This window comes from Lithobates pipiens, unplaced genomic scaffold (assembly GCF_037356315.1).
Source record: "Lithobates pipiens isolate NorthernLeopardFrog02 unplaced genomic scaffold, aLitPip1_a1.2 Scaffold_16, whole genome shotgun sequence".
Taxonomy (NCBI): Eukaryota; Metazoa; Chordata; class Amphibia; order Anura; family Ranidae; genus Lithobates; species Lithobates pipiens.
In genome coordinates, this window is record NW_027507748.1 from 303,609,061 (window position 1) to 303,630,787 (window position 21,727).

The following is a 21,727-nucleotide window of genomic DNA, read 5'->3' on the forward strand; positions in this document are numbered from 1 at the left end:
AATGCGTTTTCATTTTTTTTCCACATTTTCCCAAAACTTCTGGACAAAAAATGAACCATTCAAACGACTCATTATGCCTCATAGATTATACGTTGGGGTGTTAGCTTTCCAAAATGGGGTCACTTTGTGGGCATTTCCTTTGTCCTGGTGCTCCAGGGCCTTCAAAACTGTAATAGGTGGTTGAGAAATGAAATGTGTAATTTATGCTCCTAGAACGCCTGATGGTGCTATTTCAATATTGGGCCTCTGTATGTGGCCAGGCTGTGTAAAAGTCTCACACATTTGGTATCGTTATACTCAGGAGGAGTAGTAGAACGTATTTTGGGGTGTCATTTTTGCTATGTACATGCTATGTGTTGGAAATATCTTATAAATGGACAACTTTGCGTAAAAAAAATGCGTTTTCATTTTTTTTCCACATTTTCCCAAAACTTCGGGAAAAAAATGAACCATTCAAACGACTCATTATGCCTCATAGATTATACGTTGGGGTGTTAGCTTTCCGAAATGGGGTCACTTTGTGGGCATTTCCATTGTCCTGGTGCTCCAGGGCCTTCAAAACTGTAATAGGTGGTTGAGAAATAAGATGTGTAATTTATGCTCCTAGAACGCCTGATGGTGCTATTTCAATATTGGGCCTCTGTATGTGGCCAGGCTGTGTAAAAGTCTCACACATTTGGTATCTTTATACTCAGGAGGAGTAGTAGAACGTATTTTGGGGTGTCATTTTTGCTATGTATATGCTATGTGTTGGAAATATCTTATAAATGGACAACTTTGCGTAAAAAAAATGCGTTTTCATTTTTTTTCCACATTTTCCCAAAACTTCTGGACAAAAAATGAACCATTCAAACGACTCATTATGCCTCATAGATTATACGTTGGGGTGTTAGCTTTCCAAAATGGGGTCACTTTGTGGGCATTTCCTTTGTCCTGGTGCTCCAGGGCCTTCAAAACTGTAATAGGTGGTTGAGAAATGAAATGTGTAATTTATGCTCCTAGAACGCCTGATGGTGCTATTTCAATATTGGGCCTCTGTATGTGGCCAGGCTGTGTAAAAGTCTCACACATTTGGTATCGTTATACTCAGGAGGAGTAGTAGAACGTATTTTGGGGTGTCATTTTTGCTATGTACATGCTATGTGTTGGAAATATCTTATAAATGGACAACTTTGCGTAAAAAAAATGCGTTTTCATTTTTTTTCCACATTTTCCCAAAACTTCGGGAAAAAAATGAACCATTCAAACGACTCATTATGCCTCATAGATTATACGTTGGGGTGTTAGCTTTCCGAAATGGGGTCACTTTGTGGGCATTTCCATTGTCCTGGTGCTCCAGGGCCTTCAAAACTGTAATAGGTGGTTGAGAAATGAAATGTGTAATTTATGCTCCTAGAACGCCTGATGGTGCTATTTCAATATTGGGCCTCTGTATGTGGTCAGGCTGTGTAAAAGTCTCACACATTTGGTATCGTTATACTCAGGAGGAGTAGTAGAACGTATTTTGGGGTGTCATTTTTGCTATGTACATGCTATGTGTTGGAAATATCTTATAAATGGACAACTTTGCGTAAAAAAAATGCGTTTTCATTTTTTTCCCACATTTTCCCAAAACTTCTGGAAAAAAATGAACCATTCAAACGACTCATTATGCCTCATAGATTATACGTTGGGGTGTTAGCTTTCCAAAATGGGGTCACTTTGTGGGCATTTCCATTGTCCTGGTGCTCCAGGGCCTTCAAAACTGTAATAGGTGGTTGAGAAATAAGATGTGTAATTTATGCTCCTATAACGCCTGATGGTGCTATTTCAATATTGGGCCTCTGTATGTGGCCAGGCTGTGTAAAAGTCTCACACATTTGGTATCGTTATACTCAGGAGGAGTAGTAGAACGTATTTTGGGGTGTCATTTGTGGTATACACATGCCACGTGAGAGAAATAACCTATTATATTGAAAATTTTGTGAGGAAAAAAAAAAAAAAAAAAAAATCTTCATTTTGCAAAGAATTGTGGGAAAAAGATGACAACATCAAAAACCTCACCATGCATCTTAGTAAATACCTTGGAATGTCTACTTTCAAAAAAGGGGTCATTTGGGGGGTATTTGTACTTTCCTGACTTGTTCGGGTCGCAAGAAATGAGATAGGCCACCAGTACATCAGGTGTGATCAATTTTGTGCGATTCGCACCACAGCTTGGAGACTCTCTAACTTTCACAAAGACCAAATAATATCCACTAATTTGGGTTATTTTTACCAAAGATATGTAGCAGTATAAATTGTGGCCAAAATTTATGAAAAAAAAAATATAATTTGCAAAATTTTATCACAGAAACAAAGAAAAATGCGTTTTTTTTCAAAATTTTTGGTCTTTTTTCTTTTATAGCGCAAAAAATAAAAACCCCAGAGGTGATCAAATACCACCAAAAGAAAGCTCTATTTGTGGGAAAAAAAGGACACAAAATTCATTTGGGTACAGTGTTGCATGACTGAGTAATTGTCGTTCAAAGTGTGAGAGCACCAAAAGCTGAAAATTGGTCTGGGCAGGAAGGTGTTTAAGTGCCCTGTAAGCAAGTGGTTAAGTATAAATAAAACATTGTAACAATTTGTCAATGGAATGGACTGCAAGTGATATTTGTTGGTTTTAAGTTAAAACATATTTATTTTTTTTGCTAGAAAATTACTTAGATTTTACATCGCAAGAATCATAAGAGAATCGTGATCTTTTTATTCTAAGCAAAAACAAAATCGTTATTCTCATTTTGGCCAGAATCGTGCACCTCTACAGCAAATCTCTGTATACATAAAAGAAGATGTTTTATTTGGAATTCTTACAAAGAAAGTAAGTGTGGTCCTGTTAAAACCAAAGGACATACAGTCAAGAGTTACATAATGAAAATGTCAAACACCAAAATATGACAGAACATAAAAGTAACCATTATCAGTGCACAGTTCTAGCATTTCAACCCACTGAGCATCAGCAAATAAGAATAATCCAAGGTATTAAAGGGCCACAAAAAAAAAAATCTATGAATGATGTGTTTACATGCTGTTTATATTCAGTTAATTTTCTGCAAAAAAAAAAATAGTTTATTTTTAAACACACACACACTATATATATATATATATATATATATATATATATATATATATATATATATATATATATATATATATATATATATATATATATACATATATATATATACATACATACAGAATACGGGATACATTTATGGACTTTTTTTTTAATTGTTTTTACTGGGAATGGCAGCGATCTGCCTTTTTTAGCAGGACTACAACATTGCGGTGGATAAATCTGACCCCAAGTGACACTTTTTGGGGATCAGCGACACCAATACCATGATCAGTGCTAAAAAAAAAAAAAAAAAAAAAAAATAATTCACTAATTACTGTATAAATTACACTGGCAGGGAAGGGGTTAACCACAGGGACGATCAAAGAGTTAACTGTATTTTCTCACAGTTACACAGGGTGGTCCTAAGCAACCAATCACCAGCTTGCTAATATGAAAAGTCACTCTCTCCCTCTGTCCAGAACTGTGCTGCCTCCCGGTCAGTCACCGCTGTGGAAACAAGTAGGACACTGCTATGGGAGGGAAGAGGTGCTAGACGTCACTGCTATAGGGAAGGTGATGTGAAGGTGGCAGAGAACACAGCTAGAGCAGTATTCTCTATCACTCTTCACATCAACACCCCTGAACCCTGCATTCTGAGCGCAGCACACTTCTTAACCCCATATCAAGGTCTATGCATCAAGGTAAAAACGCCCAACTAACTGTCCTACCATGCCCCTCCCAATTTCTAAACATTTACCTGGCTTCATGTCTTTGATCCAGAGCAGTTCCCAGGCTGTCACAGAACCCATAGGCTCCTGCTGCTGTCAAACTTCTGTGATGAGGGAACAGAGACGTGGCATTTATGGACACACGCAGTCAGCAGCTGGCATGTACAGGTGCCTCCTGTCCTCATCTAGGTAGAGGTAGCATCAGTCCAATGCCACATCTGACCCCTGTGGGTTCCAGACCGAAAACTGAATGATCAAACACCGCTGATTGCTCAGCTCTCGACCATATGGGTGGGATCTTTTCAGAGCCTAGACTGGCTCTGTGAAGTCAGCTGACAGCGGGCTTTAGTCTGCCGTCAGCTGAAAACAGGTCACAGGAGTACAGAACGAAGTGCGCTCATGTAATACATAGGAGAATTATGGCCAAAAAAGCTTTGGCTATACTCCTTTAAAGTAGAACTAAACCCATTGATTCGTTTAACCACTTTCAGACCGCCTGCCATTCATACATCAGTACTTTGAAGAGGAATATTGTTATGGCAGCAGCTAGCTGCCATAACCCCGGTTGCCTTTTCAGCGGGCATTCAGCTTTCAGATAAAAGTGGTATCTGCAGCAGATTTACCGCGAGACCACTTTTATCGGCGCTGGGAGAGGGCCCCCCTCCCGCTGTGCTCCGGTGCTGTTGGTAGTGACGGAGGCGATCAGGTCCTCTTCCATGTGTGGTATTGCAATGAGTGAGAGGGAAGATGGCCCCCCCACCCGTCTCCATACCATTGCAGGGCGGAAGCGACATCAAAACGTCACTTCCACCCACAGCTTTTAAAAAGAGACTTTCGAAATGACATTAAATTTTTACTTATTTATTGCATTTTAGTGCAAATATGAGATCTGAGGTTTTTTTGACCCCAGATTTCATATTTAAGAGGTCCTGTCATGCTTTTTTTCTATTACAAGGGATGTTTATAAAAGGTAAAATAAAAAAAAATAAAAAAATAGTAGTCATTGTGCAGAAGCGAATGCATATGTAAACAGCACCCACATATGAAAACGGTGTTCAAACCAAACATGTGAGGTATTACCATGATCGTTAGAGCGAGAGCAATGAACCAGCCCATGAAATCTGTAGAATTTTTTTTAAACGTCACCTATGGAGATTTTTAAGGTTAAAAGTTTGATGCCATTCTAAGAGCGGGTGCAATTTTGAAGCGTGACATGTTGGGTATCAATTTACTCGGTGTAACATTATCTTTCACTAATAATTTTTTATAATATTTGGGGGCTAGTAATTTTCTAGCAAAAATTACCAACCAATTAAAAATTACCAACCAATTAAAAATCAATCTTGGAAAGAGGCTTGGTCCTTACATGGTTAAATAAAAAAAAAAAAATATAGCTACATTCAAGGCATGTCATGAATGAATTCTCACATTTGCTTGTGCTCTCACCTAAATTGTCAAACCATCAATGAAACCCAAAAGTGCTCAGCTCTGAGCATTACCGGTTCAGAGCTCCCAGGTAAACAGCAAAGCAAGCACAATCATATGTGTAGTCCACTGGAGTAGAGGGCAGGGGAGACACTAGGATTGTAATAGACACATAATGGCTCCATATAGAGGACCTGTGCCCTGCCCAATGCTCCCACATAGGGTGCTTATTTTACCTTGTGACGTAAAAAAAAATTTAAGTGTTAAATAGGGATTGACCTCTTTGGGCTGACAGCACGCAGCTATGTGGCCACTGGGCGGATGGGCCTTGGCGCAGAGTGACCACATATTTGAGTACCACACACTGCAAACACAGCTGTGCTGAGAGCGTGCACCTTGTGCTCTCCCAGCACAGTTAACGCTGCTTGCGATCAGGAGGTTTTCAATCATGTGACCACCAATAACGGTGGTTACATAATCATACACCCCACCCCACTTCCTGACATCTGAAACCCCTTAAAAGAGCCAGGAGGTGCCAGGGCCAAGGAGTTAAAAAAATAAAAATATATATTTAAAAAAAAGCACCCTTGTTGCCCTGCATGCACACACTTGTGTATTATGTTAATAAGTGTAGATAGTGTGCATCGCTGCACACAGAGCAATAATTTAAATCCCTCATTCAGTTAACTCTAAACTGAGGAGCTGTAAAAAGGTGCCCATTGATAATTTGGGTATCATAATTCAGATTAGACAAGGTGGAAAGGTGAGGTGGGGGTAACCTGCCTTTTACTTAACTGAAAAAAATAAACTAAAAAAGGGAGTAGTTCTGTGAAAGGCGGCAGTGTTGAGTGAGCAAACGGGGTTCGTTTTCTGAAAGAGAAGCCACTCTGCAGGATTCAGAAGATTGCTGCGCAAATTACTACAGTGATGGTCAGTCAGTTTTCACAGCAGTCACTCGGATATAACCAATGCATACTTACATAGGATGCAGACTTCAGTCTTATGACCAATAAAGTGAAAGTAGTATAAGAAAGGCCCAGAGAAGAGGGTTTTCCAGCTAGAATTTTAAAAAGCTGAAATTGCGGATAGGTCCACAAAAAAAAAAAAAAAAAAAAGCTGTGCAAAAATACAACCCCTGCCTTCTCTTTCCTTGTGCCTTAGGTTCGATTCACATCTATGCATTAGAGCTGCACGATTCTGACTAAAATGAAAATCATTTTTTTTGCTTAGAATAAAGATCACGATTCTCGCTGCATAACATCATCGTTCACATGATACAAAATAAATTGGGCTAACTTTACTGTTTCGTTTATTAATGTGCGTTTTTCCCCAAAAAAATGCATTTAAAAGACCGCTGCACAAATACAGTGTGACACAAAATATTGCAACCACCACCATTTTATTCTCTAGAGGGTGTCTAAATATATATATATATATATATATATATATATATAAAAAAAACATGATTCTCATTCTGGCCAGAATCGTGCAGCTCTAGTTCCAAGTAATTTTCTAGCAAAAAAGACTGATTTAACATGTAAGCAACAAATGTCAGAAAAAGTTTTGGTCTTCAAGTGGTTAAACTTCCCTCATTTACAGACCGAAGTTAATTTCTTTGATCTAAAGCAGGGATAGGCAACCCGTGAAGCATGTTTTGCTGGCACTCGACTCAGAATTCCCCACACCGCACCTGCTACACATTGTAAAAGATGGGAAACATTGTTTGGTTCTCTAACTCTGCTGTAGCTGCAATCATCAGCTTTTGTAATGGGGAAGATATTGTGTGCAGTTCTGCTGGGGGGGGGTCCCTGTTTCCAAGAGGAGGAGGACTGTCTTGGACACTGCTAAAGTCAGTCACAGTCCTGCTAGCCCTGTCCACCATGTGGAGGAAGATAACTCACTTGGTTAACACTACCAACCTCAGAAAGAAGGGATTCATGGTGATTGAGAAAATTACAATAAGGTGACAGTTTGTGACATTACTGTTGCGCTTCTGGGAACTTTGTTGAAATTATTGCTGAACCTGTGTGTCCCTACTGAACACCTGCACTCTGTGTCCCTTTAAGCCACAGCCAGCATTCAGTGCAGGATGAGTATGCCAGGACAGATAGATGTGTCTCATATCTGCTTCCTTGTACCACTCTGCATATCACACATCTCATAGATGAGGAGAGGAGAAGAGGGTACAGCGGTGGAGCAGATGAGCAGGAGGGTACAGCGCTGGGTTCAAATGTGGAACAAGAAGAGCAGGAAGTTACAGTGGTGGGTTAAAATTAGATGGAGGGGGTTACAGTGGTGGGACAGACTAGCGGGGGGGGGGGGGGTTAAAGTGGTGGGACAGACTAGCAGGGGGGGTACAGTGGTGGGACAGACTAGCGGGGGAGGTACAGTGGTGGGACAGACTAGCGGGGGAGGTACAGTGGTGGGACAGACTAGCGGGGGAGGTACAGTGGTGGGACAGACTAGCGGGGGGGTACAGTGGTGGGACAGACTAGCGGGGGGGTACAGTGGTGGGACAGACTAGCGGGGGGGTACAGTACTGGGACAGACTAGCGGGGGGGTACAGTGCTGGGACAGACTAGCGGGGGGGGTACAGTGGTGGGACAGACTAGCGGGGGGGTACAGTGGTGGGACAGACTAGCGGGGGGGTACAGTGGTGGGACAGACTAGCGGGGGGGTACAGTGGTGGGACAGACTAGCGGGGGGGTACAGTGGTGGGACAGACTAGCGGGGGAGGTACAGTGGTGGGACAGACTAGCGGGGGAGGTACAGTGGTGGGACAGACTAGCGGGGGAGGTACAGTGGTGGGACAGACTAGCGGGGGAGGTACAGTGGTGGGACAGACTAGCGGGGGGGTACAGTGGTGGGACAGACTAGCGGGGGGGTACAGTGGTGGGACAGACTAGCGGGGGGGTACAGTGCTGGGACAGACTAGCGGGGGGGTACAGTGGTGGGACAGACTAGCGGGGGGGGGGGGGTACAGTGGTGGGACAGACTAGCGGGGGGGGGGGGTACAGTGGTGGGACAGACTAGCAGCGGGGGGGTACAGTGGTGGGACAGACTAGCAGCGGGGGGGTACAGTGGTGGGACAGACTAGCAGCGGGGGGGTACAGTGGTGGGACAGACTAGCAGCGGGGGGGTACAGTGGTGGGACAGACTAGCAGGGGGGGGGTACAGTGGTGGGACAGACTAGCAGGGGGGGGGTACAGTGGTGGGACAGACTAGCAGGGGGGGGGTACAGTGGTGGGACAGACTAGCAGGGGGGGGGTACAGTGGTGGGACAGACTAGCAGGGGGGGGGTACAGTGGTGGGACAGATGTACAGTGGTGGGGCAGATGTGCAGGGGATTATAGTGATGGGGCAGACAAAAAGGGGGGTACAGTGGTGAAACAGATTTGCAGGGGGCAGTGATCTGAGGTGTGAAGGTGTAGGAATTGGGGCTGATCTGAGGTGTGAGTGCAGGATGTTAATTTCTCACTTTTACAGCATTTACTCTATGCACTTGATATATAGCATGCCTTCAACATGGGGGAGTGGGTGCTTTGGGGCAGGGTGGGCTCTGGATGTTTACATTCCTTGTAATAGAAATAAAAGTGATTAAAAAAAATATATATATATTTAAAAAGGGAAAGTGTAAAAAAAAAAAAAAATTTACAAAAATAAAATTTTAAGCGTCCCCGCGAGCTCGCACGCAGAAGAAAATGCATACACAAGTGGCACCTGCATATGTAAAGAACGTTTAAACCACACATGTGAGGCTTCATTTAAATCAACTCGATTTATATCATAATTTTAAAGACCAACTGTGTTCTCTGTCCCACAGCAGCACGTCATCCTCTGACCCGCTGTCAACTCACCGACAGCCCCATTCACTTTAATGGGATGGCTGGTGATGTGGCAGTGACACAAGGTGAGGACGTGGTAGCAGCAAGTGAGTGGATGCCCGCTAACAGGCGCTGCCATGATGGTTCTGAAATGACAGGTGCTGTTCAAATGTAAGGAATTATTCTTGTTGGTAGTTAAAATCTTTAATATTTGCAAACAATATTAATGGTTTCCTATTAGAATAATAAGCTGTCAGGTTAGTAAAACAGCGATAGCAGAACCGATTCAATCATAAAGTTTGCAGTGTACATAGATTTGCAAAACAATGGGATAAATGAATATTCCTGCACATTAAGGTCAAGGAGTGCCCTAAGCCAGTCTCCAGACCTTAATCCTATAGAAAATGAAAAAGAGGGACTTTGAGTTGTCAAGACACAGCCAAGAAACCTTAACCACTTCAATACCAGGCCTATTCTGGCACTTCTCTCCTACATGTAAAAAAAAATTATATATATATATATATATATATATATATATATATATATATATATATATATATATATATATATATATATATATATATATATATATATATATATATAAAAATTTCTTAAACATTATATATGTTTTATAGCAGACACCCTAGGGAATAAAATGGCAGCCATTGCAACTTTTATCTTACACGGTATTTGCGCAATAATTTTTGGGAAAAAAAAAACCTGTTTCATTAATTAAAAAATAAATAAAACAGTAAAGTCAGCCCAATTTTTTTGTATAATGTGATGTTACGCCGAGTAACTAGATACCTAACAATGTCACGCTTTAAAATTATGCACACTCATGGAATTGTGGCAAACTTCGGTACTTAAAAATCTCCATAGGCGATGCTCTGAAAAATGTTACAGGTTACCAGTTTAGAGTTACAGAGGAGGTCCAGTGCTAGAATTGTTACACACGCTCTAACGCACGTGGCGATACCTCACATGTGTGGTTTCAACAGTGTTTACATATGTGGGGGGGGACTTACACGTGTGTTCGCTTCTGAACACTAGCTACTGAGGCGTTTTACTTTTTTTTTTTTTTACTTAATTTTTACGCTTTTTTTCTTTGAGCACTTTTATTCCTATTACAAGGCATGTAAACATCCCTCGTAATAGGAATCTATTGTGACAGGTACTCTTTATGGAGGGATGCCGGGTCAATAAGACCCCAACATCTCTCCTTCAGGCTGGAAAGCACGAGAGCAAAAAAAATTAAAAATTCACAGATCGCGACCTTGTTTACATCTGGGAACCCGGGAGTGACGTCATAGCGTCGCACCCCGGCCTCCGGTCATAGAGATGACTGGTGACCAGCTGGTCACTGGGAAGTTCTATCATCGTCATCCAGCGCTGACCATTTCTTTTTCTGGGCCACTGATGGCACGGGAGAGCCCAGAGAAGCACCAGATGGGGACTTAACCTATAAAAACGATCAAGCAGCGGAACTGCTGATATTTTTCTTATCATGCACAGAATCGCCAGCTGGAAAGATTATCTGAATGAATGATCCCTGTAGCTGCAGGCATCATTCTGATATCCCTGTACAAATCAAGGACGCCATATGACGCCCTAAGGTATTGAAGTGGTTGGATGTATGTGTTTTGGTTTTATTTGGTATCATACTAGATGGATGCAGCATCAGTCCGATTCAGAATCTGCCCCCGTACCTCAAACACTGAGAACCGATCCCTCGGTTCTCACAGCTTCCTGAGCAGAGAGCTTCTGACTGTCAGTGTCTCTCTGCTCTGTCCCTCCACGCTCACTGATGTTCTGGGCTGTGGAGGGGGCTGGAGCGGCTCACTGAGAGGATGAGCCGGGTGCTGGTCCAGGGGCCTAGGTGGATCCTGACTCTGGTCCTGATGACACCGGAGCCTGGACCAACTGACATCAGCAGAGAGGACTTCAGCCTGCTCGCTGCTGAAAACGGGTCACAGAAGTGCAAAACGCACTGCACTCCTGTGATCCACAGGAGAGGCACAGCCAAAAAAAGCTTTGGCTGTACTTCTCCTTTAGGATTTTTAGAGAAGATCTGTAAAGAAGAGTGAACTAAAATCCCTCCTGAGATGTGTGCAAACCTGGTGACCATCTACAAGAAACATCTGACCTCTGTGCTTGCCAACAAGGGTTTCTCCACCAAGTACCAACATTTTTGTTAGGGGATCAAATACTTTTTTACTCGCTGAACTGCAACTTAATGTATAACATTTGCATCACATGTTTTCTCTGTATGTTTGGTTGATATTCTGTCTCTATCATTTAAAATACACATGATAAAAATTATAGACCCTTCATTTGTACTACTTACAAAAGTTACAAACTTACAAAATCTGCAGAGGATCAACTAATTATTTTCCTCACCATTCATACACACCCATCCATCCCATTTGTGTATTTAGCTGTCTGCCTGAAGGTTTACGCTAACAGCTGCTGGCATTACCCCAATACCGTTTTTTTTTTTTAGAGCTGGCGGTGGACTCCCTCGTAAAAACAATTTTAGAGGTTAACTAGCCATTGGATTGCTTTTACAAGCAGTAGGAAGGAAAGTCCCTCCCCCACCAGTGGCTGGCTTGGGCTCTCCCATCTCTCTAGGAGACCTGAGTGACCCAGCTGGCACTTGCACCAGTTGGCTGGACCGCCGAACAAAGCCAGGATCGGCTTTGATCGGCTCTCTGCTATGGTAACCTGGAAGCGGTGACCCGACATCACTTCTGGTTTGCCCAGATGTCAACAGAGCTAATAAAAAAATAAAAAAAATAAAAACAAACACACAGCTGATCACACTAAACAAGAATTGCCATTTATCGTTTTTTTCCCTCTATTGGCACGGGAAAAGGCGCAGGTAGAGGAGAGCTAACCGGCTGCTCTCTGATGGGGGGGGGTCTGCGCTGATAAACAGCACATTGATTATCAGTGCAGACCCACCAAGGATGCCAATCAGTGCCCATTAAAAATGCCTACCAGTGCCTTCTCGTCAGTGCCATCCATCAGTGCTGCATTTTAGCACACCACTTCATCAGTGAAGAAGACGTATTTACCAAATTTTAGAACAAAAAGAAAAAATGTTTATTTTTTTCCAATTAAAAAACAAAACAAAAACCCAGTGGTGATCAAATACTACCCAAAGAAAGCTTTGTGGGAAAATATCTCTCTCTATATATCTTTTTATCTATATACGCACACTCTTTTTTTTTGGGGGGGGGGGGGTGTTCCAAATAATTTAGTAACAAAAAATATGTTAACATTTGTGTGATTGATGGACATCGCATGTGATTCGCACTGCACGCATATCAAATGCGATGTCTGAAATGCGATTTCATCCAGGCTGTATGACTGAAATTGCATTCGCACCAAAATGGTGCAGGACCCTTTTTACGGCCCACACTGGAATCAGATCATATGGGTGTTCACACCTTTGTGACCCGATTCCTACACCATTTGACAGTTAGCACTGCGATCCGATCTGGGGGTGTAATTAACGTTACATTGACACCCAAAGCAGTTCACAGATCTCAGTGTGAACCAGTGTGTGATTCAGGTGCGATGTGGGATCCGGCACTGAATCGCAGGGTTTCACACATCGTACCAGTGTGAACTGGAAATAAAGGCCTGGAGTTGAAGTGGTTAAAGACCATTTGTTCTAACATCTGGAAACACTGCCTTAGAATAATCCTGCCCCTCTCTCTCTCTACAAATGTAGCACCCCTCAGACAGACACACCCCCTTCTCACAAATAGCACCCCAAATTGATATACACATTCCTCCTTCACATATTGTATACAAACATGTTTATATACACCCCTGGCACCAAAAATACTATATAAAAACCACACTCACCCCTAATTTATACACATGAATTAAAAAAAAACCCACACAGCATCCCAATGGTATACATACACACCCCTCCAATATATATATACACACATATATATATATATACACACACACACACACACACACACACACCCCCCCTCCAATATTTTTTTATTATATATATTTATATATATATATATATATATATATAAATTATACACACACCTCCATAATAAATACATATATATTACACACACACCCCCAGCACCCTATAGGATTACACATATATAAAGAATATTATACACGCCCCCTGTGTATCTCAGCACACATGTGCACAGTCTCCACCCCTCCCCCTCTCACCTTTCTTGACAGTCCTTAAAGGGGTCTCCCCGTCGCCATTCTCCTTCTTCTTGGTGCGGTGCTTCTTCTTGCTCTTGTCCCGGGGCCTGTCCATGTGGGTGAGGGTGAGGAAGGCCGGGCTGATGGCAGGGACCGGGATAATGGTGGTGGTGTTGGTGTGTGTGAGGCCGGGGGGAGGTAGTTCCTCCTTGCCATGGTGGTGATGGTGGTGTTTGTGGTGATGATGATGGTGATGGTGGTGATGACAGCTGTGGTGGGACTCATTGGCCAGCTTCCTCTTCTTGGCCTCCTTTTCATTCGGCCCGTCCCCGCCATCCAACTCGCTCTTCTTCTTCCTCTTCTTCTCCGAACAAGGCGACCCTTCCCTCCGCTTCTTCTTACGGCCTGCCTTGGCTTTGTCCCTCTCTTCAGCAAACGTACCAAGCTGCGCGGCCATTTCCCCTAACGACGACTTTTAAATGGCCCGACCTGTGGCAGGGCGCATGAGCGCGGCGCTAAGCCTTGTGGGAGGTGTAGTATCTCCTGTTATCGCTGGCTGCGAGGCTCAGGTGAGGCGCATGCGCAGCACCCAGCCTGCTCATGGGAGTTGTAGTTGGTCGGGGAGAGCTGTAGTCCGAGGACGGAGATCGTGCCTGGGTGCACGGAGCCTCTTACGTCATCTGACGGCCCTAATTAACCATTGAGCAGCCGGTTGTTTACATTCCAAAGAAAAGCCTTCGTTTCCGGATACGTGTTGTGGCTCTGCAACGTGTGTGTGCTGTGAGGGAGTCAGTGCTGATGGCATTGCTTCGCATTGTCTGTATGGTCAATGGAAGTACACGCTACATAGACTGGTCTCTCAGAGGAAAAAGCCCATTTACTGGACTGGTTCTCATCAATCTCAATCAAAGCGTTATTCAGGGATGACATTGTTACAGCATACATCCCAATATTTTCAGATGGGAATGAGGGACACCTACTAACAAATGTATGTAGGCATAGGACACACCCCCTTAAAGGAGACTTAACAAAAAAATGGTTAATTAACTACTTGAGGTCCGGGCCATAGCCAAATGACTGCTACAGCGCTGACCTCAATTTCTGGGAGGTCGTCATAGGACGTCCTCCCCTGTGCACGCTCCCTGTTAAAGGGACATTGGTCCCAAAGAGGCACATCTGCTTCCTCTGTGCCATCTGTCGTGCCCACGAGTGTCACCTATCAATGCCCACCAGTGGTGCCAATCAATGGCACCTAGCAGTGCTGCCTATCAGTGCCCATCACTGCCGCCTCATCAGCGTACATCAATGAAGGAGAAAAATTACCTGTTTACAAAATTTTATAACAAAATATTTAAAAAAAATATATTTTTTTTAATTCTGTCTTTTTCAAAAAATTTTAACAAAAAATAAAAACCGCAGAGGTGATCAAATACCACCAAAAGAAAGCTCTATTTGGGGGTAAAAAAATATAAAGATGTCATTTGGGTAGTGTTGTATGACCACGCAATTGTCATTCAAAGTGCGACAGCGCTGAAAGCTGAAAATTGGTCTGGACAGGAGGGGGGTTTAAGTGCCCAGTAAGCAAGTGGTTAAAGCGAAGGTTCACTGACGGTATTTATTTTTTTCTAACACTAACAACATCACATATTGACAATGGCATACTTTTTTGGTGAATTTCCTCCCTAGATGTCTGGTTTCGTTGTAAATAACAAGTTATAAAAAAAAAAGCGGACAGCCGTTTTCATCTTGCTTGTGGGCAATTTGAAGCCCACAAGCATCAACTTCCTTGTTTCAGTGATGCTGAGCTACCAGCATTCCTTGCTTGTTCCCAGGCATGCTCAGTTGTAACGGCACGGAGCGTCGTAAACTTCCTGGTTGCCATCACAACAGGCGGCATTCTTAGGAAGTTCTCTCCCTGTTATGGCAAATCCCACGAGAATTTGCGGCGGGCGTCCGCACTGACTCCTGGGAACAATGACATGAGCTCCCAGGAGACAGTGCGGTGAGCCGGACGTGATGATCATACCCGCAAAATAACCACAGGGGTAATATACCGGGAAAAAAAAGAAAGGCACAAATACACAGGTACACCCTATTAAAAAAAAAAAAAAAAAAGTTCAGTTTAACATTGTATGCATTACTGTAATACAATTGAGCTAAACTTAAATTGGGTGAACCTCCACTTTAAATCCACAAGTGATTTTTTTTCTACCACTACTATTCCTTTATATTGGCTTTTAAAATGTACAAATGCAGCAATTTAGATTTTGGATGAAAAGTTTAGCACTGGGAAACACTTTAGAAAGATAAAAAGTGCATGTTTTATACAACTATAGATCAGACCAAAATGAGGGACAAATGAGGGGGACAGAGGGGACATTGCTCCAAATCAGGGACAGTTGAGGAGCTATGGTTACAGTGCCATGCAGGACCCCTGTGGCACATGCCTGATGAAGGGGTCCTGCGAGGCTCCGAAACATTGCTATTCGCCGTAACGATGTGATCGCCAAATAAAGCTTTGGACCCATTCTGGAGATCCGTGGTGTGCTGGGGATGCTCTATTTACAGTTCCAGCCAATGGTCGCTTCCTCGCCCACTTCTATACACAGCCATTTCTACAGGGACATGTACGTGGGGATGCATTTTTGCATGTGTGTTTAGATGTTTTGCTTTTTTTTTTGATTATGCATTTTCAAATTTTTTTTCCCCTCTTTTTTTGACAATTAAAAAAAATCTTCAGCTAGTGAATTCTAAAGGCTCGTACACATTTTAAGAAAATCAGGCGAACATTTTCGTCTGAGGTAGGATCAAACGTTTTTCTGTGCGTACACAACTTTCAACAGTCAATTCCGACCTTCAAAAGGGGAAAATGCCCACATTTTTCTCGTATGGGACCAGAACAAAATAGTTTTTTTTTCTCCAGCATCATACTTAGTAGGGTTGCACTGATACTAGTATCGGTACTGATACCGGGTATTTGCACAAGTATTGGTACTCATGCAAATGCACCCACACCTGTAACCGATACTTTCAGGCTCTTTGAGTGGTCAGTGGGTCTCCCCAGTGTTAAAGTCGTCCGGGAATTGGAGCTGTCAAAAAAAAAAAAAAAAAAAAAAAAAAAAAGCAGCCGGAAAGGTTTATTAACAACATTGCTCTGCTCTGAAACACTAAAATAAAAAGAAACATTGTTTTTGTATATTTCTGTTTCTTCATCTGCAGAGCAAAGGGATCAACAAATGTTCCTCTGTTTAACCCCTTAATAACCCTTAATTTACTCCCTATTCTCCTCCATTTTAATTATTTTCCTGCTTTTTTTTTCTTTTGTTCATGTCTATTTTATAATCGATAATTCTAATTTTTTTGTTTGCTTTGTTAGTGAATATTTTTACATACATATATAAACATATATTTACACATCTCACATTGAAAAAGCACTACATTAACATATTAACATATTAACATAAAATATTAACATGTGAAATGTGTAAATGTTAGTGAATATTTTTACACATATATATTAATATATAATTACACATTTCACATTGAAAAAGTGCTAAATAAAAAAAAAATCTATTTATATCATTTGTAAATAACTTTTCAATTCTTTGTACCATTGCTGACAGCTGAAGTTAAAACAAAACAGTTGTGGTAGGTATCAGTAATTGGTATCGGCCGAGTACTAAAAAAAAAAAAAAAAGTATCGGTACTTGTACTCATACTCATTGTAAAAAAAAATGGTACTGGTGAATTCCTAATACTTACTTAGGTGGATGCAGCATAGGATCCCCGGCGTCTCTGCACTGAGAACCGAGCAATCAAACACCGCTGATGGCTTGGTTCTCTCAGCTCCCCAAGCAGAGAGCTGCTGCCTGTCAATCAGCAGCTCTCTGCTCTGCTCCACCACGCTCACTGGAGCGGTGAGCTGTGGAGGGGGCGAGGAGCAGCCATCTCACTGAGACTACCATCAGTCCAAGCACCTGGTGGTTCCAGACTTTAGTGTCCTGACGCAGTGCCTGGACTGATTCCAGTGATGTCAGCAGAGAGCGGAATTCAGTCCACTCCGATGAAAACAGAAGTGTAATTAGTTTTGCACTCCTGTGACCCATAGGAGAAGCCCAGCCAAACGAGCTCAGGCTGGACTTCTCCTTTAATGTGTACCATTTTTGTATGAAAAAAAAAAAATTAAACTAAAAACTGCGCATGTTCCAAAACAATAAGCAAAAAAAATAAGCCTTTGTCATACAAGATTATTCATATATTATTTCCTTCCTCAGTTCCGACTTGCTGTGAAACAAGGAAAAATCGGATGATTGTTCACCTGATTTTCTTATAGTTTGTACCCCATTTTAAGGCTGGGTTCACGCTGCAGACAGATGTGGCTGAGAGCAGGGGTCCGGTGCGCCCCAGTTCTCCGTTTCAGGGACGAATCAGTCCTGAATTTTTGCCTTAATTCAGACCTGAAATGGACCAGAAGACACAGGACCTGTGCAATTTGCTCCGGGGATGTGTGAACCGGCTCCATTGAGAGTCAGTCACAATCTCCTGTCATGCGAATCGGATGCAGAGAAATGTACATCCAATTCACACTATCGTAAGCACAGCCTAAGTGCATTTTCATGTCTTTGCTTGCATTTAGATACAGTGTGCCACATTCTGGGGAAGGAACAAAAAATGCAGTAGGTTGGTATTTTTGTTGAAGGCACTGGAACGGACTACACTGGTATGAACTGGGGTCCATTGAAATAGATGGCAAACCCTTTTCATTCATTCTGGATTTTTAACCACTTTAATGCTGGACATTTTCACCCCTTCCTAAACCAGGCCAATTTTCAGATTACAGTGCTGTCGCACTTTGAATGACAATTATTCATTCAATACCATACCTAAATAAAATTATAATGTTTTCACACAAATAGACTCTCTTTTGGTAATATTTATTCACCACTGAAGTTTTTATTTGTTTTGCTATGTAAATGGTAAAAAGAAAAAAAATCTTAGGTTATAAAATGTTGCAAATACCAGTAAATCTTTCTTCATAAATTTAGGGCAAAATGTATTCTGCTACATTTCCTTGGTGAAAATAACCCAAATCAGTGTATATTGATTAGTCTGTAGGAAAGTTAGAAACTCCATGGTATAGATCTGAAAATCAATCAATTCTGATGTACGGACGTTCAATCTAATTGAACGTCTGTACCAAGACAGTACAAATGCGACCCAAATGACCCCCTTTTGAAAAGTAGACAGTCTGAGGTATTTAGTAAGAGGCATGGATAGTTTTTTGAAGTTATAATTTGGCCAAATTTTTGGGGAAAATTAAGAAATTAAATAAAACGTTTTATTTGTCACAATTGTTTTTGTTTACATACTGTCACCAGTGCAGTATAACATCATATGACTGGTGTGGTGGTGATAACATACTGTATCTACACACGCAAATACACATATCTTATTTTTTTCTTTGTAAATGGATGATGTGGATAATTTGGCAGAGCCATACACACAGGCCTGTTCACACCAGTGCGTTGTAAAACACCAGGAGTTGTATCAGGTTTTTAATCCACTGCATTAACATTTAAAACAATGCATAATTAATTTTGCATGCTTTTTTATCCATAGTTACCCGGAAAAAAATTGGCATGCGACTCAAAAGATGCACTTAAAAAAAAAAACCTGCCTGTTCACTATAATAGGTGTGTTTTCTAAGAACACTAAAGATGCAGCAAGCAGAACTTTTCGAAATTGCAGCACACAGATGTGATCAGCAAAAATGGACATCAGAAACACCACTCTCTGGCCTCGTGTAGAGTGTATTGTACGACCTCAGCCAGTGCTAAACTGCCGTGTTTCACCCTGCCTGTCCGGGCTTAGTACTAAGCCTGGGTAGGCAAGGTGAAATGCATTGGGTGGAATGGTCAGTGGGGTAGCACTCTGAGGCCGTAGAATGCCCTCTACAAGAGCCGGAGTGGGAGAGTGGCGTTTCGGATGCCCATTTTTTCTGTTGCTGGATGAGACTACTTGATTGCTAGCACCCCTACACCTGAGGACCAAGGGAAAGGAGGACAAACTGTTGCTTGAAACGGTGTGGCAAAGTTGTTAGGATTTAAAGTAGACTAGTTCTCATGCCCTTTTGCCTCACGGAAAGTGTGTTTTAGCAGGTCAAAAGCATACAGGATATAAGTATGATCAATAAATACATAAAAAAACAAAAAAAAAACAGGATGCACCAGCACAGAAGTAATAGGCCATTGATGGCAAAACATGGTACTCCAGATGTTTTGGAACTACATTTCCCATGATGCTCAACTACACTGCAGAGTGCATGAACATCATGAGAAATGTAGTTCCAAAACATCTGGGGTGCCAAGGTTCGCCATCACTGTACTAGGCAATTCTGGGGCGTGGAGAGGGACAGTTTGAGGTGGAGGTATTGGAAATTGTGATCATGTTTCATATTACACCCTAAATATTATGAAACATGGCCAAAAAATGTAAACTAAGCTGTTAGAGGAAACCTTCACTTAAAACGAATGCTCCCAATGGCGATTACCTTCTAAAAACAATCTAAAGCAGTGATGGTCAACTTTCTTGGTTCAGGGAGCAAAAAGTGTTCCCCCTGAAATGGGCTGTACAAACTATTCTGCAAATGTATTACTATAGAAAACTTTTAGAAGCTACAGATATGCTGCAGAAGATGGTGGGAGGCTGCAGATATGCTACCTGAGATGGTCAGACTACACATGCTATAAGAATTGTTGGAGAGTGGGGACCAGAAGTCATACTGCAGAACCAGAACAAGAGACTGCTAGAGATCACTTCCATTACATGTTTCCACATTTCTGCAGCCCTCCTAAAGCCCCAGTGGTAGAGAGTGACTAGGTGTACCGGGAGCCACACATCAAGTCAGGACCTGCTGTATGATAGTGACCGGTAGTCTTAGCCCGGATCCCCACCAGGCCATCAAATTTCACTGGAGCTTAAGCTTGATACACGCTACACAACTTTTATTGTTAGATTTACTTTAGACTTACCTTCAACTATGTAGTGCAAGGGCCTGCCTGATTGCACACAAATTGAACGTGTTTAGGTTTGACCTTGTATCATCCGATTTTGGTAAATCTAAAGAAAAAAATCTAAAGAAAACTGTATAGTGTGTATGCAGCTTTACTCATGGGGTTGGCCTCCTAAAGCCCCACTCTGGGAAAACAGCTTTCTACTACCCCTCCCTCCCACCCTTTTCTAACCCATACTCCTAGGCTTTTTCTCCTTACCTGGTGAAGCCAACTGTATTTACGCAAGTCCCCCATCCAAGTACCTCAACACTGTTGGATACAAGAGAACGCTATTCCAGTGCTGCGATGGTGCCCAAGACCACCAGACCCCTTGAACCTAGGTTCACGCTTATGCAATGTGGGAACCAATACAGTTTCGGCACTGGTTCCCACATTGCATCTCTCCCGCAGGCAGTTCACACTGCCCTCTGAACCACTACAGGTGTCAATACATTGTTAATGACACCCCCAGATCACAGTGCAAACTCGCACAGGAATCTGATCGCATAGGTGAGAACACCCATGCAATCTGATTTCAGTGCGGGGGGGGGGGGGGGAGTCCCTGCACTTTTTGTTCTGCAAATCTAATGCGAGTTCAGCCATACAACTGGCTGAACTCGCATTGCACAGACATTGCATGTGATCGGAACCTGCGGAGCCATCAATTTAACAGTTTCCCAAAACTGCTCTCAACCAAACTGTCAAGTCATCAAATGACTGCTACAGTAACTGATCTTTTGTGCAGCACCATGGCAGCTGCAGATCAAATTGAAGTTAAGATGGCAACTTTGGACTAAATTCACACTATTGTGATGTGGGAACAAGTGCAATTTCAGTGCGGGTTTAACCACTTCAGCCCCTGACCATTTTGCTGGCCAAAGACCAGACCACTTTTTGCGATTTGGCACTGTGTCATTTTAACTGACAATTGCGCGGTCGTGCGACGTGGCTTCCAAACAAAATTGACGTCCTTTTTTCCCCACAAATAGAGCTTTCTTTTGGTGGTATTTGATCACCCCTGCGTGTTTTATTTTTTGCGGTATAAACAAAAATAGAGCGACAATTTTGAAAAAACGCATTATTTTTTACTTTTTGTTATAATAAATATCCCCCAAAAATATATAAAAAAACATTTTTTTCCCCTCAGTTTAGGCCGATTATTGATTGGTTTGCACAAAAGTTATAGCGTTTACAAAACAGGGGATAGTTTTATGGCATTTTTATTAATAATTTTTTTTTTTACTAGTAATGGCAGCGATCAGCGATTTTTATTGTGACTGCGACATTATGGCGGACACATCGGACATTTTTTGACACATTTTTGGGACCATTGTCATTTATACAGCAATCACTGCTATATAAATGCAGTGATTCCTGTGTAAATGACACTGGCAGTGAAGGGGTTAACCAGAGGGTGGCAGTGGAGGG

General features: G+C 42.2%; 1 protein-coding gene across 1 annotated transcript in view; it reads right to left on the reverse strand.

Moving 5' to 3' along the window:
• Positions 1–13,761, reverse strand: part of RSBN1 (round spermatid basic protein 1) — a 75,334-nt gene extending 61,573 nt beyond the window's left edge. The window contains exon 1 of the mRNA XM_077481562.1: positions 13,269–13,761. Coding sequence (XP_077337688.1) covers positions 13,269–13,704 — 436 coding nt within the window. The 5' untranslated portion in view covers positions 13,705–13,761. The remainder of the gene's footprint in view (positions 1–13,268) is intronic.
• Positions 13,762–21,727: the final 7,966 nt, after the last annotated feature.